General features: G+C 41.0%; 1 protein-coding gene across 8 annotated transcripts in view; it reads right to left on the reverse strand.

The window, feature by feature from the left end:
- TUT7 (terminal uridylyl transferase 7) overlaps positions 1 to 26,098 on the reverse strand; it is a 60,829-nt gene that overhangs the window by 6,220 nt on the left and 28,511 nt on the right. For 5 of the 8 annotated variants that reach the window (XM_042913900.1, XM_042913901.1, XM_042913908.1 and 2 more), the window contains exons 15-28: positions 25,389 to 25,475; positions 24,420 to 24,520; positions 22,718 to 22,775; positions 17,939 to 18,042; positions 17,235 to 17,324; positions 16,757 to 16,870; positions 16,505 to 16,582; positions 15,681 to 15,858; positions 11,511 to 11,558; positions 11,333 to 11,424; positions 9,611 to 9,726; positions 8,175 to 8,500; positions 6,159 to 6,235; positions 5,737 to 5,800 (exon numbers count right to left, since the gene is read on the reverse strand). In XM_042913900.1, coding sequence (XP_042769834.1) covers positions 5,737 to 5,800; positions 6,159 to 6,235; positions 8,175 to 8,500; positions 9,611 to 9,726; positions 11,333 to 11,424; positions 11,511 to 11,558; positions 15,681 to 15,858; positions 16,505 to 16,582; positions 16,757 to 16,870; positions 17,235 to 17,324; positions 17,939 to 18,042; positions 22,718 to 22,775; positions 24,420 to 24,520; positions 25,389 to 25,475 — 1,533 coding nt within the window. The remainder of the gene's footprint in view (positions 1 to 5,736; positions 5,801 to 6,158; positions 6,236 to 8,174; positions 8,501 to 9,610; positions 9,727 to 11,332; positions 11,425 to 11,510; positions 11,559 to 15,680; positions 15,859 to 16,504; positions 16,583 to 16,756; positions 16,871 to 17,234; positions 17,325 to 17,938; positions 18,043 to 22,717; positions 22,776 to 24,419; positions 24,521 to 25,388; positions 25,476 to 26,098) is intronic. The other 3 variants (XM_042913905.1, XM_042913907.1, XM_042913906.1) reach the window with 3 other exon arrangements.

A 26,098-nucleotide genomic window follows, 5' to 3' on the forward strand; every position in this document is an offset into this window, starting at 1 on the left:
CCTGGGTGCTCCTAAAATGCTTGAAATATATATGATAAAAATATACCACCTTAAGATGGAAGTAAAACAAAGGAATTCAAGGAGGAAAGTAAAATGATATAAAATTTCTGCCTGTTAAACAGCTGTAAATGAATAGTAGCTCATATGAAAAAGCATATTAATTTCATTTGAAACATTTAAGGCTAATTGAGAAGTTTTATTTTAAAATGTCAATATTTATTTTAAAAGACCCCAGGCGTTATATACTTTGCAATTCTAATGAAAAATTTAGATATCAACTTAAAAATATATGAGATGTATGGGCTTTCTCCATTTTGGGGGAGGAATATGAAAGCAAAAAAAGTCCTGGAAGACACTGACATACCAAATATTTGAAACTAGCTAGTCCATTAATAAGGAATGATTAAATAAATAATGGTATATTTACATACTGGAATATCAAAAAGGGTATCAAAAAGAATGATCTGTACTCAATAATAAGGTCTCCCCATATTGTTTACAAAGGTACTTCTGTTATTTTATTTTTTAAGAGATTTTGTTTTTAAGTAATCTCTACACCCAACTTGGGACTTGAATTTACAACTCTGTGGTCGAGAGTCACATGCTCTACTGACTGAGCCAGCCAGGTGCCCTTATCATAAAGACCCCCCCCCCCTTTTTTTTTCAGTAGGCTTTTAAATTCTGGTCAAGGAAAAAAGTTATACTAGTATATATACATCATTATGAGGGAGAAAAGATACCACCAATCTCTTACAACATCTCCAGTTTTTAAGATTTCAAACCATGAGATTAAAATGGAATAAATGAAGAGACAGATGTAGTTTCTTTTTGTTGAAATGTAATTTTCTTTGCAAAATAGGGGAGGATTAATAGAAAAATGTTAGTTTTTTGAGATTCTCATACTGAATAAATTGTTACATGTAAACCAGAGTAATTCACTTAAGCATAAAAATCAGTTGACGGCTATGGTTCTACAACCTCCACGTACTCCTGTTTTTTTTGTTAAAAACTTCCATTATACATTTGTCCTCTAAGTTAGAAGAGGTAAGTAACAGTGGGGCAGGTTTTGTTTACAACAGTAGCAAGGCAGTGATAACTTGAGGGATAATATGTGCCAGATGCTGTGTGAAGGGCTTTCTGTAGATGAAATCAATCCTTACAATTGCCCTGTGAGGTGTTAACCCCAATTTATGAATAAGGAAACTGAGGCACAGAGGTTCAGTAAGCCAGCAAATGGTTGGGCTGTACTTCAAACTCAAATATGTCTGACCTGAAAGCTCATATTCTTGACCATTCTCCCACTTAGTTTTCCTTGTTCTTTCAAAATGTGTACACCTCTTATCAAGAAGACTCACGGGACATCTAAGGCATTGTGGCAGCTGTGTGTGTGAGGCGGGGGGGAGTCACAGTGAAGAACACGGGAATTCACCGAACTGTCTATCCACCGCTCTTCCCATTTGGGAGTTAAGAATTCTATACAGCCTAGTAGAAAGGAATGGAAAGTCAGGAAAGAGAACTTGGCCGAGTGCTTATTATGGGCTGGGTGTTTGAATCTCAGGGTCTGATGGGCTAAATGGTGCCGTCAGCACTGGTAGATGAGACGTCTGGAGCCCAGAAAAGCCGGGCTCTTGCCTACGGCCAATAAGGCTAATAGGAGAGAACAGGGGCTGTCCTACCAGCAGCTCGCTGGGGGGCTACCCGTGCACCACACATTCAGCACTGTGGAAAAGAGCAGCTCTGGGGAAATTTAATACTACTTACAGTCGAGATATATTTCAGATTTATAATATAGATAATTTGGGTAAATATACTGTGGGTAAATTTGACAAGTCTTAATAGCTATCATATACTTACTTGAAGAGTTCAATTAAGATCGATTTTAACCACCCATTAATGTTTTCTTTTTTTTTCTGGTATGAAGTAGACATATTTATTGTAATAATTTTTCTTCTGTAGCAAATGCAAGTTTTAAGTTTTACAGTTGCTCAAAATGTTTATAAATATGCAAGTCTTATGCAGAAGATAATTACAGTAATCCTTATTGTGAACTGGTAATGCCATTTCCAGGTATATGTCCGGATGTGCAACATCTGTATTCTTCCCCCACTTACAAACAATTTATAAAATCAGAATAAACTTCTACATTCAAGATGTGTAAAAACCTTCAGCAGGAGCTATGCTGACGGATGCAGTGTAGGAGCATTGATGCAATCACCATCCCTACAAACTTCTGCGCTGCTTGCTACACACAGGTGCTGTCCTAAGTGCTTTCACATGGATTTCTCAACATCCCTACAAGTCAGGGATGATTATCCCCTTGTAACAGATGAGGAAACTGAGGCAAGTAGAGGCTAAGCAGGTTTTTCAAGATCACAGAGCTAGAAATCACACCTTGCAATCTGCCTGTAGAGGTGATGTTCTTCAACACCCTGACCTTAGCAAAAGGAGCATCTTGATGAAGCAAGGATCGGTATTTTTCCTATGTGTAATGTTCTGGAAGTATCTGTTCAAGGCTGAATCTCGTAAAAACAACATTCTTTTGGCTTGTTTACATATGGTAACTCTGTGACCCTTAAACTCTCGCAGGATCTATGGGAAGTGATCCACAAACGGCAGTGGGTCTGTTTCCCACATCTGGCTTTCAGAGGCTGCTTGTCACCCTCCTCCTCTGTCCTTCGTGGTTGCTCTCACTGTCCATCAAATTGGCTCATGACAGGGCCCCGTTCCCATTTCACTTCTGTTTGATTTTGGAGGTTTCCCACTAGAACTCTTCTTGTTTTTACATCCATGCATTCCACTGAGAACAATTACATCTTCCCTGGAAACAGCTGCTCCTGCGTTTTCTCATAGAGCCTCCTGAGTCCTTTACCTTTTCGCACACCATTCCCTTTTCAGGTAAGGGGAGTAATTCTCTCAAGATTTCTGGTTCTTTCTCTTTGAATCACCTGACCTCTGTACCAACCTAACGCCCATTCCTCTTAAACTGTGATCGTAAAGAAATTTGAGGTCACTTCACATGTTTTCTACAATCATTACACAAAACAGACCAAAAAAAAAAAAAAAAAACAAAAAAACAAAAAACACAAACCCTAAAATTCACATGGCATAAAAAGAAATGTCTAATCCTATTATTGTATATACTTGAGATACTTCATCTCCATCCTGACAGAAATGGAAGTAGCTAAATAATTTCATTATTCCATTTATTTTTCTCTTGTTAACAACATTCCAAGTAGAGACAACCAAACACTCCTTGTCTGGAACTCTCTTTGCTTTCCCAGGGTGGGGTCACTGCGCCCCAGCTTATTTCAGGCTGGGTGGGTGGGTGCAGGGAGGCACTCTCTCTACCGCGGGGGCTCAGAAGGCTGCCCCGGAATCGGGAGCGCTATTTCTCAGTGACGGTAGAGACAGCTTGGTCTCTTCACATTCTAACTAACACAGCCACTCTCCAATCTAAAAACAGTGTGCGCACATTACACATACATTTATGGACCGAGCATAAAATATTGAGTTGCTTTACACTGCATACAAAAATGTCGTTATATCAATCAAGTTTTAAAATTTCAGAAACTATATAATCAAGTTAAAAAGACTACACATGCTCTATTTGCCTATACAATTTCCCTTCTTTAAATCTACTTTATTGAAACACACACACACACACACACACACACACACACACACACACACACGGCAAAGTTACTAAGAGGGTCTTCAGGCCAGAACTCAGAATATTTGTATCAAGTTTAAAGTTTCATCCCTTCTTACTAAAAAAAAGCTAAAAAAGTGTCTCAGTATATTAAAGTTACTTTGTTTTTCCTCCCACCACCCCTCAATTTCTCCCCTTCCCTTTCAGGATCAAAAGCATACTTGAACACCAGAAAGGCCTTCAGAGCCTCCTGATCTTGCCGTCCTTTGAGCATCTGTCCACAGGCCTGGCAGGCCGGAAAGGATGCTGGGAGGTCTGGTTGCCCAGACTGGTTCCAGCGCTTCTCACCAGAAATCCCTGCAATCAGGTTTTTGTCCTCTCCCCTCCAGAGGCAGGGCTCTTTTCCGACTCACTCGTGACTTCTGCACTGCCACATGCAATGCTTACTGATCAGTCTACACTGCCCCAGACTTCCCAGCAGCAGCACCCACACATGGCCAAGCCCTTCTCTGAGGCCCCTTTTCCACTGGACTCCAGAAGCAGGCTCACTTGTTCCCTCACTGACCGTCTTCTGTCAGTCTCCTTTGTTTATTTTGAGCCTCTAAATGCTTTTCTCTTTTTGTTCTGTGTTTACCTCGGAGGCGATCCCACTCCTACCCAGGCCTTCAAATACTATCTCTGCCCTGACAATACTCAAGTCTCTATCTTCAGCCTAGGCCTCTGCTCTGAACGCCCAGCTCATACATCTCATTGGCTACCTGGCATCTCTACTCAAACACCAGCGGCCAAATTTACATGGCTAAGGCTGGACTCTTTGTCCCCAAATCTGTTCTTCCTCTTTCTCTGCACAGGAAGTCCCACTTCTGGTCTTCTAGTTTCTCAGGCCAAAAATCGTAGTGTCATCTCGGGTGCATTCTGTCCTATGCAATCATCCAACCCAGCAACAGACCATGTTGGCACCACCTTCAGAATATCCAGAGCGTGACCAGTCCTCGAGTCCCCTGCTGCTTCCACCTGAGTGTGAGCCAGTGTCGGCTCTCCCCTAAGCTCCAGCAGGAGCCTCCTCGTGGCTCTGTTGCCACCCTCACCTCTGCCCAGCAGACTTTTACAACGGGAACCTTTGCCATCAGAATTCCCACAATCCCGCCTGTGCTCCAAAGCCTCCAAAAGCTGTCCGTCTCATGGAGAGAAAGAAAGCCATCCCTGCCAGCGCTCAAGGCACCTCATGATCCAGATCCATCTACCCTGACCTCGCCTACCACCCCTCCCTGCTCACGTCACTCAGTGACACGGGGGGGGGCAATGTGGTTTTCGTTCTGTGGTAACAGTCTAACTCCAACTTCCCCTAACTTTCCCCTCTTTTTATTTCTTTGTGTAAATGTTACTTCATCAGAGACGCCACAGTCCTATCCAGCATTCCCTTCCCCTTCCCTGCTTTGTGTTTCTTAGCACCTGTTGCCATAGGGAATATTTACGCCTCTCTTCTGACAAGGATGTGGAGTAAATGAGAGAAGGGGCTGGTCCACTGCTGTATTGTCAGTGTTGAGGCCCATATTCTGTGCTTAGAGGCTGGGCGGTAGGGGGGTGGTGGCTTAATCACTATTTGTTGAAGGAATGAATAAATGATGCAGCCGAGAGAAGGAGGGGGGTGGGGAGAGAGAGAGAGAGAGAGAGAGAGGGAGACAGAGAGAGACAGAGAGAGACTCTGAGGAGTTCAGGCCAACAATTTCTCTCTTTGCTTACTTTTGTGTATGGTAGATAGTCTCATGAGGAGAACATACTGCTGACAAGACAGTGGCAATTTCAAATCAGAAACAAAAAGCGTGGAAGAAGAACAAATAATTAAAGGCTATGGTTCTTACTTAGGGATGATATAGGAACCACCTTAGAGGACAGGCTCAAGCCTAACCACTGAAGGGTGGGGGGAGGGCAGCTGTATTTGTAAAAGTTCCCCAAGTGATTCTGACGTCCAGTCCCTGTTAAAACCACATACTCAAAGGAAGCATCTCAAAAGGCATGTGGTAAACTATGCAATAAATAAAATAACACACATTTGTTGTTTTTTTTTTTTTTTTAAACCCACATACCTGACTGGGGACTCAAAAATATGGTTGTTTTTTGTTTCTTTTTGTCTTCATGTAAAAGCACTGCCTAAAAAATGAAATAGACTGGTTTACAAAATCGAAAGGAAGAGCATCTGAAACAGCCTTAAAACCGTAACCATATCCAGAGAGGGCTGAAATTAGGCGTGTGGAAGGCAGAACTCTGCAAGTTAATTGAAAAGCAAGACAGAGACTCAGGAGCCCTGGAAGCGCCCCTGCCATAGGCACACAGCAAGCCTCACCACACGCGGCGCGGGGGTGCTGAGGGAGGAGCCAGGAGCGTTAGCCAGAAGGAAGAGGCCAGGGCCTGGGGCGCCCAGCACCTCGCCGAGGGCTAGCACTCGGGAAGTGCGCGCTGACAGACAGAGGAGCCAAGGGCTTCCTGCTCAGGTCTGAGCTAGGTTTACCTGAGCAAACGTGCCAGTTGGTCTCAAGGGACTAGGTGGAGAAGGGGATCCAAACACACAATCTGATTTAGACATACCTGAGGAAAAAATTAGCACTTTTTGTTCTCACTGTAAAATGAAAGCAGTAGCCCTGTTTTCAAACTTTCACAGAACATTTTTCTGTGGATGTGACAGAAGTTCCCACTGAGTATACTGTGTGGACAAAATAACGTATTTGAAGAAACGAGAGGGGGCAGCATAATTTTCGGACAGGAAGAAGCAACTGATTTACTCTGAGTTGCTGCTGGAGGAAACGCCCGTTCTCTACTCCCACTCCCCCCTTCCTATCTACCCATCCCTGCCCCGGGATCCCCCTGGCTCTCCTTGCTGCTACTGCCCCTGCAGCCTTCCAGGAGCACCGCTCTACCTGGAGAACTTCACTAGTAGACAACGTAGAACTTGCTACCAACTGGGAGGAAGAAACCCATCAAAGCTGGGGGGATGCAGGGGCATCCCTTCACCTCTGAGTTGTACCCAAGAGGAGCATGATGATAATGTGCTTCGTGCTACTAGTAAACACACACCGCCCGTTCTTCAGAAGGGTCTACAAAAATAACTGGTCGAACTTCATTACGTCTTATCTATGCTGTTTCCAGTTTCCTCATCTGTAAACTGGGGTTATCGATACCGCGTCTCATGGGGCTGGGGAGAAAATCAGAAGAGACTGCCCGCATAAAGTACTTAAAATAGTGCCTGACTGAGTGAACGTTAGCTATGGCTATTATTTTGATTTCTCTTAAATAGATTTACTCTTATAAAAGATCTGGTCTATGTAGCACGTCAGGGCACGAGTTTGAATTTAAATTTGTCTGAGTTCCTTAGAAGCAGGGCAAGCTGTAACTTCCATAAACACTGAAGTCCTATTTTAAAACCAATAATTAAATAATTTAAAAATAGACTTTCCATATAAAGCTCCTTAAAAAAAAAATAAGTGCTCTAAAAATCTTGTCTTTAAAAAAAGAGACACTATATTGCTGCTATGATATAATAAAACGGAAGAGAGGTACGAGTATTCCAGGGACAATGACCGTAGAGTACTTTAAGGGAATTGTCAGCAGTGCTGACTTTTTTCCACTGTCCATACACGTATGTAATTGAGGACAAACATGAAAGGTTACTACTTTAATGACTTCCCCGGGTTTCTCTTCTATGCCAATCAGATACCATCCACTCTCTCAGGTTTGTTCGGAGAAACAAAGTGAGGGTGTGTAAACCGCTCTGTAAATCCTAACTTTTTATACGTACACAGAAGGTACCCCCACTGCTAACAGTCTGTTAAAAAGATGCCCAGAGTGGACACTTTACCCATTTAATAGAAAGGGTCAATGCAGATCCAACAACTCAAAGGGACAAGAAATATGGGTGATTTTCAAGTATGGACTGGTCATCTATCTTTCCTCATCGTAAGAATAACTCTGCTCGCTGCAGGAAAGTATTAAAACAGTCACGTCCTCCTCTCTTCCGCGGTTAGAACCACCAGTCGCCGTGTAACAGAGTTCCTTTCAGTGCCTTTTCTAGGCATGTGCATGTACACAGGTAAAGAGAAGTACAAGTGGCTCACTATCCACAGCTTGGGGTCCTGACAGGATTCTGCTGTGCCTCCCCCACGGCCAATCAGTGCTTCCACTTCCAAAGTGCACCTACTGAGAAGTGAAGCTCAAGCGGCGGCATGTTTTCTGGTCACTCAGGCTAGGGTTTCTAGGCACTGGGGATGATTGGGTTTTCCATTCACTGATCATCTTAGAAAAGTCAACCAAATGACTTTTATAAGCCTCTAAATGAAACCGGGAATAAGTTTAAGACATCTAGAGGGTCAGGGTTAAAGGAGAGGGAGGGTTCACTTTCTTCAAAACGAAATCTTCCTCAGTAAGTAGGTGTGTTAAAGAAATAAATATATCTAAAATAGTAAAGGACTTTAAAAGAGAGATTTCCCTTGAGATGCGAGGGCAAACATCGAGGTATGACCGGTATCCATACCTGGAGAGCCTTTAAATTGCGGGCATTCCTTTTTAATGTGCCCTTCTCTTCCACAAATAAAACAACGTTTTTCTCGTAAGTCTTTGTCATCCTGCCTCTTCCATTTTTCCACTGGTGGCCTGAGGATTTTCTCTCTGCCCAGGTCGACAGCTGTCCTCACTGGCTTGGCTTTCTGAGGCGTGCACTGCACGGGCTTCTCTTCTTTTGTCAACACGTCCCTCTCTGTGTGCTTGTTCTGAATGTCTTTGTCCTCTTTGCTCCTCTTCTCTTTGTTCTCAGGGTATCTTTGGTTCGGGGTATCTTCCTGATCACGCCGCCGCCTCACTCTAGAAGATGATATAACACCAGTAGGAAAAATCTAGACAGAAACCTGACCAAATATTAAGAGCACTCCAGGTTTGGGAGATGACCAGAAACAGAAAGTGTCAGAGGGAAAAACAAGAATTTAACAAATGTAAGTCCGTCTGCTCTATCAAGAAGCAACCTCAGGGTGATGGTGTAGGTTTTCTTTTTGATTTTCACAGTTACTCTAGTGCCATAAAACCAGGGTTTGCAGTTAGTGGAACTCCCTGGTTTAGTATCCTACTGTGATACGGATGTGATGAAACTCGAATGATCCTTGGGGTGATTTCTCGAAATTCTGCGGCCCATTCTTTACTAGGCACTAGAAATTTAAGCCATGGAAGTTCCAGTTCACAAGGAAACAGGGGTTAGGAGATTTATGTTCTTAAAACGTTAAAAACATTTTTTTCTTGTCGTATCAGCGATCAGTGACTATTATCTCAATAAAAAACCAAAGTACTAAATAAGAGCCTCAAATTCTAGATGGTGCCTTATTTTAAGTAGCATGTTTTTTAAATGAGTATTGTTGTCCAGCTAAGACCACACCACCCAAAACAACAGTTCGTCCCAAGCAAGCAACCCAAACCTCCCCCCTCCCCGGCCCTCCTGCAAACATCACCAGAAGCATGGTGACCAAACTGAGCGGCTTCGCCACGGCAATTATTAAGGGTTAAACTGCATACAAGTGAAGGGTCCTATCTGGCAATAAACTGTAGATGAGCCTGGTACAGCCCAGTTCCTGTACCATGGAAGTGTCACTGATGTCCTGAAAGAACTCATTTCACTTTTCTCCTCTCTTCTTTCACCCCTGTTGGAGAGGCCGGTGACCGAATGGCTGAGTAACAACTGGGGCAGTGACCAAAATGAGGAAAGGGGACCAGGCCTGGAAGACTGTTATCTGGAAACTCGAGGGACTTCTGGTCATCCGTGCTTAAAGGCGTGTTTTAAATCACTTCATATTCATTGCAAAAAATCATTTATCTGAGAACTGCTGGATTTAACACAAGTTTATTTTCTGTTACAACAGAACCTCATTTAAAAATTGGTACAATAAGAAAGTAAAACAGAACCACCCCTTTTGAACACGGACTTACTTTCTCCTCATAGGACAATCCTTCATGAAGTGTCCAATTTTCCCACAAATTCGGCAACATCTATCATTTGGTGCCAGCTCTCCTTCAGTTAGCACTTCTGGATCAAAAAAGTATTCCTAGCGGAACATACATATAGAAAACTATGAACGATTAATGTGAGGTCAAAACACAACAACTAACCAGGTATCGATCGGAAAACTTCTTTTGAATAACGATTACTATACTGCTTAGGGACAGTTTTACCTAAATTTCATGTTGGTTTATTCCTTTTCATCCTGCGGCCCACAGTTTCACCCTAACCATAAAGGGAGCCTGTTTTTCTAGGACATTTCTACACGAGAGCATCACACATGCCCATGAGTCAGCTTCCCCAGGACGCGGGGGGAAGCCGCAGCCAGATACGAAGGCTTCGCTTTCTCATAAAATGAAAAGGCTAGAACCCAATAAATTGAGGATTATGATTTGCATTACACAGACTACATAGAGCAAAAGAAAGGAGCCATGTGTTGTTGCTTTGTTTTGTTGTGGCTTTGGAGAAACATATCAGAAGGAAGGAAAGACAATGGCTGCAGTGAAGCCTCCTTGCCACTGAAATTAAGGTGAGGACCAGAAGGGAGCACAGGCATCACCTGAGAGCGTGTAAGAAATCCAAGTCTTGGGCCCTACCCCAGATCTCCTGGATTAGAATCCCCAAGGACAAAACCCCCAAGAAGATCTGCTGGATCAAGTTTCAGAAGCCTTGGCGTAGAGGGCAGCCATGGCATATCTAGCCAAAACGAGACGCACAGACACGATCCAATGCTGAGGATACCCCCATACTCCTAATACACTCATATGCTTCAGGCTCGTTTAAAAAGTCTTTATAAAGAAAATTAGTGAAGGAAAAAAATAATTTTATTTTTAACAGAAAACCCTCTAGTTTTTGCTCACTGAAGGGAATTTTTGTGCAATTGGCTTTGTTTTTAATGAGTCTGGTCCCATAAAAATCTTGAGTATCAGGTGATAGGACACCAGCGAGCTTGCCAGCACAAGTGACACTCTCTCTCCTGGTCCCACTAAGAGATGCATTACTCTCAAGTAGACTGAAGGATCTAGACTTCATATGAGCAGGTGGAAGACCCTTAGCTGTGTGCGAGCTGGGCTTGGCACAGGCTGGCACGGAGCTGAATGCTGCTGGAACAGCAGTGCCATCTATGTGCGTTTCCAAGGAAAAGCAGCAGCGCCAAAAGGCCTATTTTCCCACCCAAATTCCACGTGTGGCTGTTTCTCCCTGTTCTCCCGATAAATGGCCTCAGAACTGGGAATGTTTAGAAAAAGGTTTTAGGGATTACTTTGTATTGCAACTGTTTATCCTGGCTAGCTTCACCAGACTTTCAAGAGTATTTATTACTGGAGTCATGTGTACAAATTAGGTGCTTAATAAAGGCTTTTCCTTTTTATTTATTTTTCAAATAAACTTAAAAAAAATTTTTTTTAATGTTTATTCACTTCTAGGAGAGAGACAGAGCATGCGTGGGGAAGAGGCAGAGAGAGGGGGAGACAAAGAATCTGAAGCAGGCTCCAGGCTCTGACCTATCAGCACAGAGCCTGATGTGGGGCTCGAACTCACGAACCATGAGATCGTGACCTGAGCTGAAGTCAGATGTTTAACCAACTGAGCCACCCAGGTGCCCTAATAAAGGCTTTTAGAATTGTTTTTTGGTATTTCCAATGGACACTTACCATTTTTGACGGGTAGTCCTTCGGAAATCCTTTGACTGGAATACCAAACACTCTTCTACCATTAATAAATGCTTTCATTATAAAATTTGTCACTGAGAAGAAAAGAGTTAAAAGTGCTCAGTTAGATGGATTAAAAGGAAAAGGGACCACATTAACATTTATAAACAAAGCAACTTACTTTTCCTCGATAATCCAGCTCCAAGATTGTGATTCAAATCAAAGGGATCTACATAAAAACAAATTAATGAGAACAAAAAAGATAATGAAATAGGAAATGCCACTATTCATACATTAACGTGTGCATAAAAGACAGAGGAAGTATTACATACTTTATCATTAATAAAAGTACAGTTGACCCTTGAACAATGTGTGGGGTAGGAGCACCAACCCCCTACACGGTCAGAATTCCACACATATTTAGAGTCCCGCAACACTTACTACTAATAGCCTACACTTGACCACAGCCTTCCCTATAACATAGTTGATTAACATATATTTTATATACGTATTATATACTACATCCTTATAATAAAGTAAGCTAAAACAAAGAATATGTCGGGGCACTTGGGTGGCTCAGTGGGTTAAGCATCCAACTCTTGGTTTCGGCTCAGGTCATGATCTCATGGTTTGTGAATTCGAGCCCTATGTCGGGCTCTGTGCTGACAGGTGTGGAGCCTGTTTGGGATTCTCTTTCCCCCTCTCTCCCTGCCCCTCTCCTGCTCGCTCACTCGTTCTGTCTCAAAATAAATAAATAAATTTAAAAAAAAAGAAAACATTAAGAAAATCATAAGAGAAAATATATCTACAGTACTGTACTGTATTTATTGAAAAAAACTCACATTTAAGTGGACCCACGCAGTCAAACTCAAGTTGTTCAAGAGTCAACTGTGTTAAATGATTTCCTTTCTAGTGAGTTTCAAATGTGTAATACAGCTAAGTAATATATATATATATTCCTAAATATAAGTCAAGTGTTATCTCGAAAGTGTCCATCAGAAAAGAAGGTGTTACTTTATGTTTGATTCTGTATAGACTCCTTCCTATTATGAGGAGTTGCTTCACTTTAAACAACAAAATATTGTTTGGAGAAGACCTATTAATTGAATATTATCTAAGGGTGCTAGTTTGGGAGGCATATAGAGGTCACAAATAGACCTAAAACATTTTAGCACTGGATGTTCCTGCCAACTAACAAGCATTTTAAGGATCACATCAGTCATCCTGGAGATCATAAAACACAAGATAAATTAAGACACACACACACATACATACACACACACACACACACACACACACACACACACACCCCTGCCCTATGCTACTCAGACCTCAATTTTTAGTAAAAGCTTCATGAAGGACTCCCATATGATCTTAAATGTGTGCATCTTAAATGCACTAGGTAGCTGTATATATATATGTTGGGTTCTGGAATATTATTTATTAGATGACCCAGAAAGTGGTAGGAAAGATGGGAAAAAATGCTGATGTCAAAGATTTATTTCAGATCTGAATAAATTTGTTCATGAAATAAATGGAGGTAAAGCACTATTTCTAATTTAAAATACTATTTTATGTATGATTTAAAACATACATACATAATAATTCATGCTTTGAATGTTTAATTATTTCCAATAAATGCCTAAAAATATTCAAGAAAAGCAATGGAAAAAAAAAAACCCAACCCTTTTTGGGGATTATTAAGAAAATGGAGGACTGCATGCATACAATATATACAAAAAGAATAAAGATGGGGTATCTGGGTGGCTCAGCTGGTTAAGTATCCAACTCTTGGATTTCAGCTCAGGTCACGACCTCATGCTTCAAGAGATGGAAGCCCATGTTGGGCTCTGCACTGACAGCGTGGAGCCTGCTTGGGATTCATTCATTCTCTCTCTCTCTCTCTCTCTCTCTCTTTCTCTCTGGCCCTCCTCCATTCTTTTTCTCTCTCAAAATAAATAAACATTAAAAAAAATCTTTGAAAAGGAGTAAAGAAGTAAAATGAGGCATCTTTCTGGTTGTCTGTTATGCTTTTTTTAAAAATTTTTAATTTTTTTAATTTTTAATTTTTTTTTAATTATTATTATTTATCTGTTATGCTTTTAATGTGCAATAAATGGGGCACACCATTCGGGATAAAGACTCAGTAGCACGTTACTGGAGTACAGAAGCCTTCACTCAGTTTGACCCTACACTAACAACTGCTTTCAGAAGGTTACCTTCCTAGTAGGTCTGGTCACATTTTCTTCTGGTAACTTGTACATGTATTTTTGTTTGTTGCTTAATGTAGCAGAGATACTATAATATTAAGCTACTGTACAGTAAAAAACATCACTGTCACCACCACCCCTGAAATTCCTCCATTCTAGAAGAGCTGGTTAAAAATCTTCCTTCTAAGGGTGCCTGGGTAGCTCAGTTGATTAAGCATCTGGCTCTTGATTTCAGCTCAGGTCATGATCCCATAGTTTCATGGGTCCGAGCCCCAAATCGGGCTCTGCGCTGGCGGTGCAGGGGGCCGCTTGGGATTTTCCCTCTTTCTTTGCCCCTCCTCCACTCACGTGCTCACATGCGTACTCTTTCTCTCTCAAAATAAATAAATTTTTAAAAAAGTCTTCTTTCTAACTTAGCCTATTACTAATGGTTCATCTGAAAGGAATGTAAAAATGAGAAGATAATGAGACTTCAAAAATTAAAAACAATATATGAACAATTGGAGACGGTAAGGACCCACTGTGATAATGGAAAGGTTTAAGACAAAGTTCTGTTTTTGACATACGACATCCTAAAAAGTTAAAGTCATATCTAAAGCCATAGTGATCTGAATTTAATTTTACAAATGTTCACAGTATCTTAATACTGCCAATAGGCAGAAGTAATGACGGAAACATAACCTAAAGTAACATACATGATTTAACGAATATAAGTGTATTTCCAAAAAAATAAAAAAGATTAAAACCAATAAAATATTTTTTAAGCCATTTCTCAGTTCAGTTTTAAACATTTAAACTCCCTTTTGACCCTAAAATTAAAATCCCACAAACTGGAGGGGTGCCTGGGTGGTTCAATCAGTTAAGTGTCCAACTCTTGGTTTTGGCCTTAGGTCATGATCCTACAGTTGTGGGATTGAGTCCCATGTTGGGCTCCGTGCTGAATGTGGATGCTGCCTGGGATTCTCTTTCTTTCCCTCTGCCCCTCTCCCCCACTCGTTCTCACTCACTCTCTCTTTCAAATTAAACAAACAAAAAATATATAGTAAACAATTGACTACAAACATACATGGCCCACGGATCCTTGCATTCAATGGAAGAAAAGGCTTCAGCATGGGCAAAAGAAATGCCAAAGTTTACATATAATTACTTGTAGGTAAACCCCTTCATCAATAAATAGCAAATAAGGATCTTGAAAATTCAATTAGTGCCCACTTTTCAAACCCTCAATTCAGAAGGTGTTAAAAGTCCCACTCTCTCTCTTTTTTTTTTTTAAGTTTATTATTTATTTTGAGAGAGAGAAAAAGAGAGAGAGAGCGAGAGAGCGTGTGAATGTACAGCGGGGTAGGAACAGAGAGAGGGAGAGAGAGAGAATCCCAAGCAGGCTCTGCGCTGTCAGCGCAGAGCCTGATGCAGGGCTCAAACTCACGAACCGTGAGATCATGACCCGAGCTGACATCAGGAGTCAGATACTTAATCAACTGAGCTACCCAGGCACCTCAAAAGTCCCACTCTTTTAAAGCTGCCTTATCTCTATTGCAAACTTATTCTCCAGTAAGTGTTCAACAAAAGTCAAAGATGTGTCATGGTCAAAAGAGTTCTGAAGCGGGGAGAAGCCCACAGGAGGACACCCACCAGTCATTTAAAAATGTCTTTTTTTTTTTTTTTTAAATTTTTTTCCTAGTGCTTATTTATTCTGGGGTGGGGGACAGGGAAGGAGGGAGGGGGAGAGAGAGAGAGAGAGAGAGAGAGAGAGAGAGAAGAGAGAGAGAGAGAGAAAGAGAGAGAGAGAGACTGACTGAACACGCAGGGGAGGGGCAGAGTGAGAGAGGGACACAGAATCCGAAGCAGGCTCCAGGCTCTGAGCTGTCAGCACAGAGCCCAATGAGGGGCTCGAACTCACAAGCCGTGAGATCATGACCTGAGCTGAAGTTGGATGCCTAACTGACTGAGCCACCAGGCACCCTTAAAAATAACTCTTCATCCTGGAAACAGACAAGTGTGCTGATGTGGACAGTAACAGAATGGCAGTGCTGCACATCCCAGCTGGTGGCTCCCTGCCGTTCTCTGCAGGGATGGAGAACGATGCCCTTCTAGTTCAAACTCCATATTCTATTCGATTTTAAGCTTCATTTTATTTGTACCTTCAATTACAATGTATTTTGAGGTCCACTGTTTCTTAAAAGTTGTAAGCAGACTTTTTCTCCTGATGCTAATAACATGTTCTTTAAAATCAAATTCTTCTGTGTAGAATCGAAGAAGTCCCAACCATAGCTGCCCAACAGATTCTGTATTTTTCCCATATTCTGGCCAATAGGTGGGCTAGAAATAGAAGGGAACAGAGATATCATGCTCTATAGTAAAGTGTTAATATCTATCTTCATTTGTATCTTAGGGAGTAAGTTTGGACTTATTAAACTGGAATCTAAATACATAAAAATATAATTCTGTAACTTTTCTTTCACATCTTAAAATACCATTTACATGACTTTATTAATCTCTACCCTGTGACCTGGAGATAGGGAAAGCTCAGGGTTTTAAATGTCAAACCCCAGAGTGCATGTTTGCGGAAGAATCTGGAAATAGATTTTAAGAGCCTTGATGATGCCTGGGTTATTAGATCTTTGAACTCAAAGAAAGTCTTTCCAAACTGTTTGCAGAAAACCACTTAGCAAATATTTGTTCATTTGGAATAAAGCTACATAGCCATTTGGAATTAACAGGCATTAAAGAAATCCTACATATAGTCCCTGGAAACTCACCTGACTTAATTAAAATGTTTTCATTTTTATTAAAATGAAAATGTTTTCAACTTCCAAGAAAACATCTATATATGCTAGTTTTTTTACTATCATAACATAAATAAATATAACAAGTGAAAACATAGTTGTTGACCATTACAGCACAGCATAGTACAGCTAACTTTTAGTCAAGGATGTAAAAAAATCTTTACTCTTAAAATACGTACCAGTTCATCTATTTGATCAAAAAAATAAATATTCCAGCCATCAACAAATATTTCAGGTTTCTTTTCACCTTTGTATATCTGAAATTAATTTTTAAACTATTAGTATGGATTACAAATTTAATGCATTGATACAAAAACTTGTAGGAAAATAGTTAAAAATTTAACTACAGAATCACAGAATATTAGAGAAGGAAGAGGGCTCAAAGATCACCCACGTTTACAGATGAGAAACACAATTTCTTTTACTAATACCTCTTGAAGGACAGGAATGACTGGTGGATTCCTCTGCTGGAGAAAATATAGCACCATAAGCGTGTATGCGTATGACGATAAGCTGCCTCTAGAAGCATCACCAATATCACACATCTAGAGGGAAGGAAAATGAGGAACAGATCACCAATGTTTCCTGCTAAATTTGCAGCTATTCTACCATCACAAAAGGAAAATGCTTCTATTGGGCATTAACAAAAAAGCTACATTTTCAAATGCCAAAGACCAACCAAAGGGACATCAAAAACAAAAACCCCCAACCATCAGCCACTAGCAAGATTAGATTATCGTATGTAAAACTTAAGACAACAAAATTTTAGCTTGCCACAGCAGGGTTCCCAAACTAGTTAAAAGAAGCATTTAACATGGCTATCATTCTTTAAAAAATATAGACATGTTTTCAACTAAGTTTGAAGATGCAACGAAATTTCTAATGAATCACAACAGGAAGCATACTCACCTTTGTAAACACTTTCATGGTATAGCATAAATATTTCACTCTGGGATCGATGGCTGAATAAGCAGATAAGAGCCTTGTGTTATGAAGGGCCTGTTAAAAGGGAAATTGTAAGTTACCAAATAGAAGAAAAAAATTTAAACTGGAATATTCTGAAAAGGTTTACAGTGTAATTCACTTTAGATTGAAGACATTTAGACTGACACGAGTATTTTCCCCCAAAGATGAGCTTCATTAACTTACTAAATAATAAGAATTATACATGACATCTGAGCTCATGACTTCCATGTTAATATGTCCTTAGTCTGAACATTTCTAGAAATAAGGGCTATTAAAATAATTCCATCTATGTAGATGTAAGGATCCCCCACTTCACCCTGGCATTATTTAAACTGAATGCCCGTAGTATCCAGAGAAGGTCCGGAAAGCCCTGCAGGAAACAAAGTGTGAGACCAAAAACACACACACAGTCCAAAATTAAAACAAAATTCAAGCCAAACAAGAAGCACCTGCCACTCGGACCTCAAAATAAATAAATACTATCTTAACTCTCTGTTAAGAGAGTTTGCCAGGCAAAAGGCAAACACTCCTAATGAAAACAACGAATAAGATCAAAGGAATGGCTTAATTTTACTTGCTATTTTGTAAATTAAGAGCCATTCGTTCCCTTTCATCTCCCTGAAGAAAAGTCCTGGGGAAAATCTTACCAGTGTGTTATACAAGCTGATGTCCACCTCCAGACCACTTCTCAAATGGAAGAACTTTACAATTGGCACCTTTGCTGTTGTAATAGGCAAGATGTTTCTAAGACCTAGGTTAGGAATAAGAGAGTACTGTTAAATACAGCAGCTGGGGCCATAAGCGGTTCTTATGTTAATATCCCAAAATAAGACGATGTAAACCGAACTCTGGCTAGTTTCACTGCAGTCACTAGGACTACTCGATTCTGTTACTAAACATCTGGGAAGACTCTTCTGGCAAAGTTTGTATTTGTTAAACACATTGATATCTGAAGTACAAGGATGAATAAGGTAGCCGCTGTCTTCCAGGAATTCACCGGATCATGTGCACGTGTATAGGGCTGTCAGTCTGATAAACACCAGAACAGAAGAAACTACTACAGAGTCTAGACTACTCGGGCCCTATCTATTCTCTCCACGTGACTATATCTAATACAGAGAAAAGCCTACAGGGTGATCCTCTGAATCCTCAAAACAAAAGTTACGTATCATGGAGCTAGAAGACAGTAAAAGAACAGAATCAACTTCAACAGGAGAGGAGTGAATTGCCTGAACCAGGCTTTGAAAAAGGAGAGCAACAGGTTAAAAACAGAGGCGGCTGAGGGGATTTAGGAGGCAAGGAAAAAAAAAAAAAAAAAGCACATAAGGACAGGGCAAATGCCTAAAGCAGAAAGGATGTTCGAGAACTTCCATGGGATCGTGAAGGCTATTGAGTCGACTTGACGGAAAGGAATGAGTGATAGGAGATGGGGTAGAAACCAGGAAGGGCCCAAACAGAGAACATATATATCCTGCTAAGAATTATCCTTAGAGGCAAATAGATACCAATGAACTGTATAAGTTGGGAAGAATCACTGGCCATATCTATTCGGACAATGCCCCTGGCTATGGACAGACTGGAGGTACCCGGAATGGAGGCAGAGTGACCATTATAAAAAAATGATCTGGACCTGAACTACCATGGTGGCACAGAGATGCAGAGAAGCAGCAAGACAGGCTTGAGAGCAGGTGTACCTGGATGGGCTGGGGAAGTGGAGGCGGTGGGGGGGTGGGGGATAAGCGAGAAGGAATCGCTGTTAAGAGTAAGAGCTACTGGTTTCTGAACTCCTAGGATCCTTCACAAACATTACCTCCTAAGACTAATCACCTTCACCCAACAGATTGAAAGACAGAGCCCCAGAGAAAGTAACTTGCTTAGGAATATGCAGCTAGTGGGGCACCTGGGTGGCTCAGTTGGCTAGGCATCCGACTCTTGATTTCAGCTCAGGTCACGATCTCAGGGTTCATGAGATCGAGTATGGAGTCAGGCTGATGGCATACAGCCTGCTTCGGATTCTCGCTCTTCCTTGCTCTCTGCCCCTCCCCTACTCGCCACTCTCTCTCAAAATAAATAAATAAACATTAAATTAAAAAAAAAAAAAAAAGGAATATGCAGCTAGTGAGCTGCGGAGCCGAGATTCATGTGTGGGTGTGACCAACTCCAAATTTCTACTGAACCTATTCTAGGACGAATAAATGATCACTTGACCCATTTTGGTGGGTCCAAGGATGTCAATGTCAACGACCAAGAAAGTGGATTCAGAAGGAAGAGGGGGTTGCAGCAGAAGGAAGGCAGTAAAGAGAAAGAGGAGCTCATTCTGAGATGGAGTTTGAGGTTTTTCTCAAAAAGGTAAATGGCAATATCTAGAGGGCAGATGCATAGTGATCCAGAGCTCAGGGGAAAAGTATGTATATGACAGAAGAAATTACAGAAAAATACATCTGTGTGGGAGACAGAGGAGGTCTAACTTACATTGACGTTCGAATCTGCTGAACACCTGGCGTATGCTAGACGCCATACTTAAATGTACGACACCTTTCTTAACCTTAAATCCCATTATTGCTGATCTACTGTGAAGATGAGGAACGGAGCACTTTCAGTGAGGCTGAGTGTCTTTCCAGGCACACACAGCCAACAAGTGGGGAGCCAAGGTTTAAAAGCAGAGAATCTGATTCCAGAACCCCCACCAACTACTCTGTTACCCTGCCTCTAAATCAGATAGCCTTTTACTGCATTTCCTTCCCATTCTAGAATTTGACACTAGCCTGTCCCATTACCAGCCTGTCCTCTAGGATTTATCCACAGCACATCATCCTGGTTCTTGTCAGTCCAAGGGCTCCTTTTTCAGTGTCCTTTCTTAATTTCTACCCACAGAAATTAAGGCCTAGTCCTTAACTTCTCTCAAATGATCCCTTAGAATTGTCTTATTCTTCATCTTTCTTTCTTCAAGGATTTCAATACAAAACTGTTTTCTTCTGTTCTTCAGTCCTGACTGACAACTCTTTATTTCCAATTGCTTGCTGGACTCTTAGAAATTAAACCTTTATGGCAAACTAAACACCTCCACATGGTGTTCTCTGCAAATGTCCCCATTTCCCAAGTATCCAGACATTAGCCTGAACTCTTAGTTCTTACTTGTAGGTACCAAATCTAAGAAACTTCCCCTTGGGAATCTCTCCTATCCTTTTTGTTTTAGTTACGGTCCTTCTAACCTGAATTCACTTAGGTTATACCTGCCCTGGGAGACTCTACCAGTTGCCTAAAAAGCTTAGTTTTTATTGGGTTGCTCTTCTCTTGAAGAAACTTCACTGGTTTCCAAATATCTGTGGGCTTTCCTTTATATAGTAATAGTAACCACTTGAAACTCCTCTCTAAATGTATTGATCTTCCCACTGTCGACACTCCAAAATATACTACAGCAACGCTCACGTTCAGGTGCACGTCCCATTAGGAATGACTTCTCTTTTATCCTTTTTGAATCATATTCATCATCCCCTGAGATCAGAATAAACCCAACTCTTACATGAATCTCCCCTATGCAACCCTTGCCCAGAACTTCTCTCCCCTTAGAGCTTACCAAACACTTACTGCAGCTTCTGACTCATTCTGAAAAATGAATACTACCTTACACTGTTACATGGTCTGTGAGATTACCTTCCTGTTTTTAAGATCTGAAAGCTGTCCAAGGAAAAGACTTCTGTAGACTTATTTTTATTGCTCCACCATCCCTAAGTGCCCAATACAGTGCTGAGCACATAGTAGGCACCCAACAAGATAGTTTGGGAGACTTAGATTTCAGGGCACCTGGGTGGCTCAGTCAGTTTAGTATCTGACTCTTAATTTCAGCTCGGGTCATGATCTCATGGTTTGTGAGTTCGAGCCTCGCACTGGGCTCTGCGCTGACAGTGAGGAGTCTGCGTGGGATTCTCTGTCTCCTTTCCCTGTCCTTCTCCAGCTCACGCTCTCTTTCAAAATAAAATAAATAAACATTAAAAAAAAATCTTTACATTTAAAAAGAAAAAAGATTTTACTTTTAAGTAATCTCTACAACGAAACGTGAAGCTCAAACTTACAATCCTGAGATCAAGAGTTGCGTGCTCTACCTCCTGAGCCAGCCGAGTGCCCCTAAAAATGACCTGTTTTTAACAATGGCTCATTCTTAGGAAATATACACTGCTGTATTTAGGTGAAAGGAACATGGTATCTGCAGTTTAATCTCAAATGGTACAGAAAAAAATTGTGAGCAAGGAAGAGACAGAATGAGTATCGAATGTGGTAAAATGTTAACAACTGGTAGATCTGAATGAAGTACATGCAGCGTTCTTTATACAATTTTTACTGCTTTAATTTTCAAATTATTTCAAAATAAAAAGTCAAAATCTAGCTCAGTACAAACAATTAATAATTGTGGCAACTTAGCAATTTAGTTTCTTTGCACACTCTTCAAAAAAATTTAAAAAGCTCATGATCTTTAGAGGTAAAATTCCTAAGTGAGGGGAACACTTATTTTCGATGACAAAAACAATTACATCAATGCATGTTATTAAAAAAAAAATACTGATGCTCCAGGTTAACGTTCAGAAGAAATAAACCAAAGTTAAGATTATCTTGTTATGGAAGTAACATGGTACCCTTTTTATTTAAACTCCTGGAAATAAATATAAAACAAAAAGGGGAGATAGCACTCACGGTGTACGTTCGTGTGTCTACGTGTGTGCTGCCCATGATGTTAACCTAAGTCTACTCTTGACTGAGATAAAAGAAAGCTTTTGATGGACACATCATGGATTTTAAGTGTCGTGAGGGTACGGACCATATCTTGTTCACCTTCATTCCCAGCTCCCAGCTCCTAGCACAGAAATTTGCTGCATCACATTTTAAAAGAAGATTCTCACTGTTAACAGCATCCACAGCTGTCCCTGACCGCAAAAGAACATGTCAATGGCATGTCAGCACCGTGCACTATTCATAGCATCTACACATTTTATAGCTTTCTCAATTTATCGATGGCAAGGGATCAAGTAAAGTTAGATGACTTGTTCAGGGTTGCATACAGTTGTCCAGCAATACAGCTACAAATACAATCCATAAGCCCCCAGTGCTTTCCATGTACTTCACGCTGCTGTCAGCAACCCCTACACTTTGGGTAATACAAGGTCAATAAAGCAAAAAGATTTCCAAAATTTCTTGCCTGTATGGTATATGCTTGTTTTGAAATAAAACTGAGCCAGGCAACGCTATGCACACCAATGACCACTGATTCCCTCAGTCTTTCATGCTGAATGACAAAATTTTTTAAAGACACCAATACCGCACATGTGCTACAGATGTGCCACTCTATGGTTTCACTGGCATTGATGAATTCTAAGGATGCAAAACACTAATTAAAAGACAAAACTATTTTTGGAAAAAGTTTGTAGAGGTACCTGAATGTTTTTTGAGGACTCTTGCCAATTCTTCAATAGTTCTTACACAGTCCAACCCCTGCAACAAAAATTGCACATACTGAACCGAAAACGGAAGACAGGTTCCTAACGTGGTAACAAATAGTTTCCATTACCTTTAGAAATAATAAGTTCAACCCATCTATATAGATTTTTTTCTCGTTTAGGCAAGCCTTGGTCAGTATTCATAGGAAATATCCTGAGGATACAAAAGGTCCCCGCAGCCCTCACTTACTAATTGTACAACAAAGGCTGAAATCAGAGCACCTGGAAAAGTCTGAACCATGAGGACCTCCATTTCCCCTTCCCTGTAACCATGTTACTCAGAAGTACCCTGTGTGCCAGAATAAGTAAGAGGGAGCTTCTGTGGCCCCTCTTATTCATTCTGGATGGACTTTCATTATCTTTCAATTACAAGAACTGCTGTGCAAAGTAATGAAGCTTAGATGCTCTCTCCACAGGACGAGGCGAATCAAGGTCATGTAGCAAATACCAGTGTTTCAAATAAATCATACTTAAAAACAGCGGGCCGACATTTTACAACATAAGCCCTTTTGATGTTTATACACATCCCAGAACATATTTGGAATTTTACTTCAGAAATGCCCGCAAAGCTAGTTTTATAAGCCATGTAAAAATTCATTATTGATGATGTGCAATAAGGTAATTCCACATATCGGACCCAACCCTGTTTATCCTCTTTACTCACCAAACTCAGGGTAGGTAACTTTTGGCTATTTTCCCCAAATCAGATACATCCTCAAAAGACAAAGACTTGAAAATAAGGAAAGACATAAAAAAGATCTTGAGTGACAGCAGCATCACTCATTTGGATATACAGCATTTGGACTGTTGTTAAAAATAAAAAAAGAAAGGGACTTAGCACTTCTTAGACTTTACACCTTTATGCAGTATTTCATATTTGTCAGGGGCCAGCAAACCTTTTCTGCTTTGCAAATCATACGACTCTGTTGCAAGTACTCGACTCGGTAGTTATCGAGTAAAAGCAGAAGCCGTAACCACGTCACAAGTGAAGGGGTGTGACTGTGTTCTAATGAACCTGTACTGACAAAATATGCCCGTGGCTGGGTTTAGCCCGTGGGCCCTAGTCTGCGGACTCCTGACAGGCGTGATCTAAGCTGATGTGCACAACAATCTCTGGGGGCAAGAGGAACAGAAATGATCCTTTTCATTTTATAGGTTTATCAACCAAAGGCCACATGTTTAGGAACTCATGAAACCAAGTCTGTCTTGAATCTAGGTCTCTGAACTGTAAGTTCAGCACTCTTATCATCGAATCCCATTTGACTGCCTGCTAAAAACCATCTCAGAAAACCACACTGCCTGCCTCCTCAAAACTTTTCAAGAAGTCTTATACGGGCTGTGTGTGGCAAAGTCAGCCTCCGGGCTACGCCAGGGGGACCCTGCGGGGGCTGGTTTGGCTTTGTCACGTTCCCACGGGTCACTTCCAAAGGCACTTTGTACCGTGGGTGGAAAAGACAAGCTTCGGTGCTCCTCAGGTTTACCTCTAAGCTTCTTAAGTATCTGACCAGAGAGACTGTGCCACATGGCATGCTCCGTATGGTATGCTCTGGTAAATGTGGAAAATACCAAGACGTCCTGCCAGTCAAGATGGTCAAATCACACTGCCGCAGCAGATTTGAGTTTTACGTGGTCACCGTACCTCCGCGGTTTCAAGCCCGTTAATTGTCATGCAGACGTCAAGGTCACTCTGTTTGAACCCAAATCCATTTTTGGAGGAGCCAAACAAGCTCAATTTAGTTCCTGTTGGGGATAGACGAAAAGTGATAACTAATTACCTGAGTACATTTAATGTTCTGATCAAAACGGCCCTCACATGGATCAAAAATACCCATCTGTTAACTATCCTCATTATATTGTCGTATTTATGACAAACTACTTTCTCTCAAAATTTACTTTAAACAAATACAATGTGTATATGGTGTGAAAGACTACCAAGTGCCACTTTTTTCTTAAATTGCAAGGACATTTCAAGGAAAATGTGGATCACATCAGTATATTTAGTAATGTAAGCTTACTGCTCTCTAAATATTCACTTCTTGGAATATTTTCCAAAGTCTGGAGGTGCAAACTTTGACTTCAAACATAACACGAAATGAAATTTCACTTGTGGCGTCTGCTAACAGAAATCCCACACTGCTGCTGTCCTCTCCGTCGGTAAAGCAGCAGAGCAAAGAGCATCCAAAGTACATCACAAAGTAACCACAGCCCTGTCCCCACCGTCCCTGCAAAACTACTTTCTCGTTCTCAAAGTTAATGTGCTTGTAACACACGTGCTCGTTCTGAAGGAAGGTCACACCACCTTTCTTTTCTTTAAAAATTTTTCTTAACATTTATTCATTTTTGAGAGTGAGAGAGACAGAGCATGAGCGGGGGAGGGGCAGAGAGAGAAGGAGACATAGAATCCGAAGCAGGCTCCGGGCTCCAAGCTGTCAGCACAGGGCCTGGCGCAGGGCTTGAACTCACAGACTGCGAGATCATGACCTGAGCGGAAGTAGGACGCTTAACTGACTGAGCTACCCAGGCGCCCCATTTTTTTTTTTAATTTTTTTTTAACATTTATTCATTTTGGAGAGACCTTTCTTTTCTTAAAGGTTAAAAAGTTATTTACCTGGAAACTCCTGTCTTATGAAACTTTCTAGGTTTTGCCGAATATGTTCACGAGCCTGATCTTCCAAAATAGTTGGAGAAAAATCCTCTGTTTAAAATAGAAAACATTCAGAAACAAAGATTGTTCACATTCTTTGCGGGGGGGAGGGGAAGATCACACTTTTTATAAAACAAAATCTAGCAAGTTAAAAAGAAAGCCCTAAATTTCGAGCATCTTCTTGGTAGACAGCATTAGTAATATACAATAGAGTCTGTCTTTCTTTGAAAAACTTCTGCCCCCAGGAACTGCTCCTGAAATAGAAACAAATCTGAGTGGCGGTTCTGCTACTAGATTTCAGAGACCCCAGGGGTCTATAAAGGTGGTCTTCAGGCAACTCTCCCAAAGTGTGAACACAAACCTTTATGAGCATGTGCATATGTTTCTGAGGGGAACCTAGTTTTCCTTTCATAGCTTATCACCTCCAAAAAGGTTTGCAAAAGACTAACTCACTGGCTAAGAACAAGTGTCTTCTGGCAGGGACACCTCAGGACAGAGCACTGTGAGGCGTCAGGCTCATCTCAAGTCGCCTGCCTCTCCTTTAAATGTTTTTCCTTTGTGGAACTTTAACCCTCTGTATACCAATGCTTCCCCACACTGGTGTTCCTCAAAGGGCTGTTAGGGAGCTATTAATTAGTGTTAATTAAAAAGTATATTATGCCCACATTTTGGGA

Source organism: Panthera leo, chromosome D4 (assembly GCF_018350215.1).
Source record: "Panthera leo isolate Ple1 chromosome D4, P.leo_Ple1_pat1.1, whole genome shotgun sequence".
NCBI lineage: Eukaryota > Metazoa > Chordata > Mammalia > Carnivora > Felidae > Panthera > Panthera leo.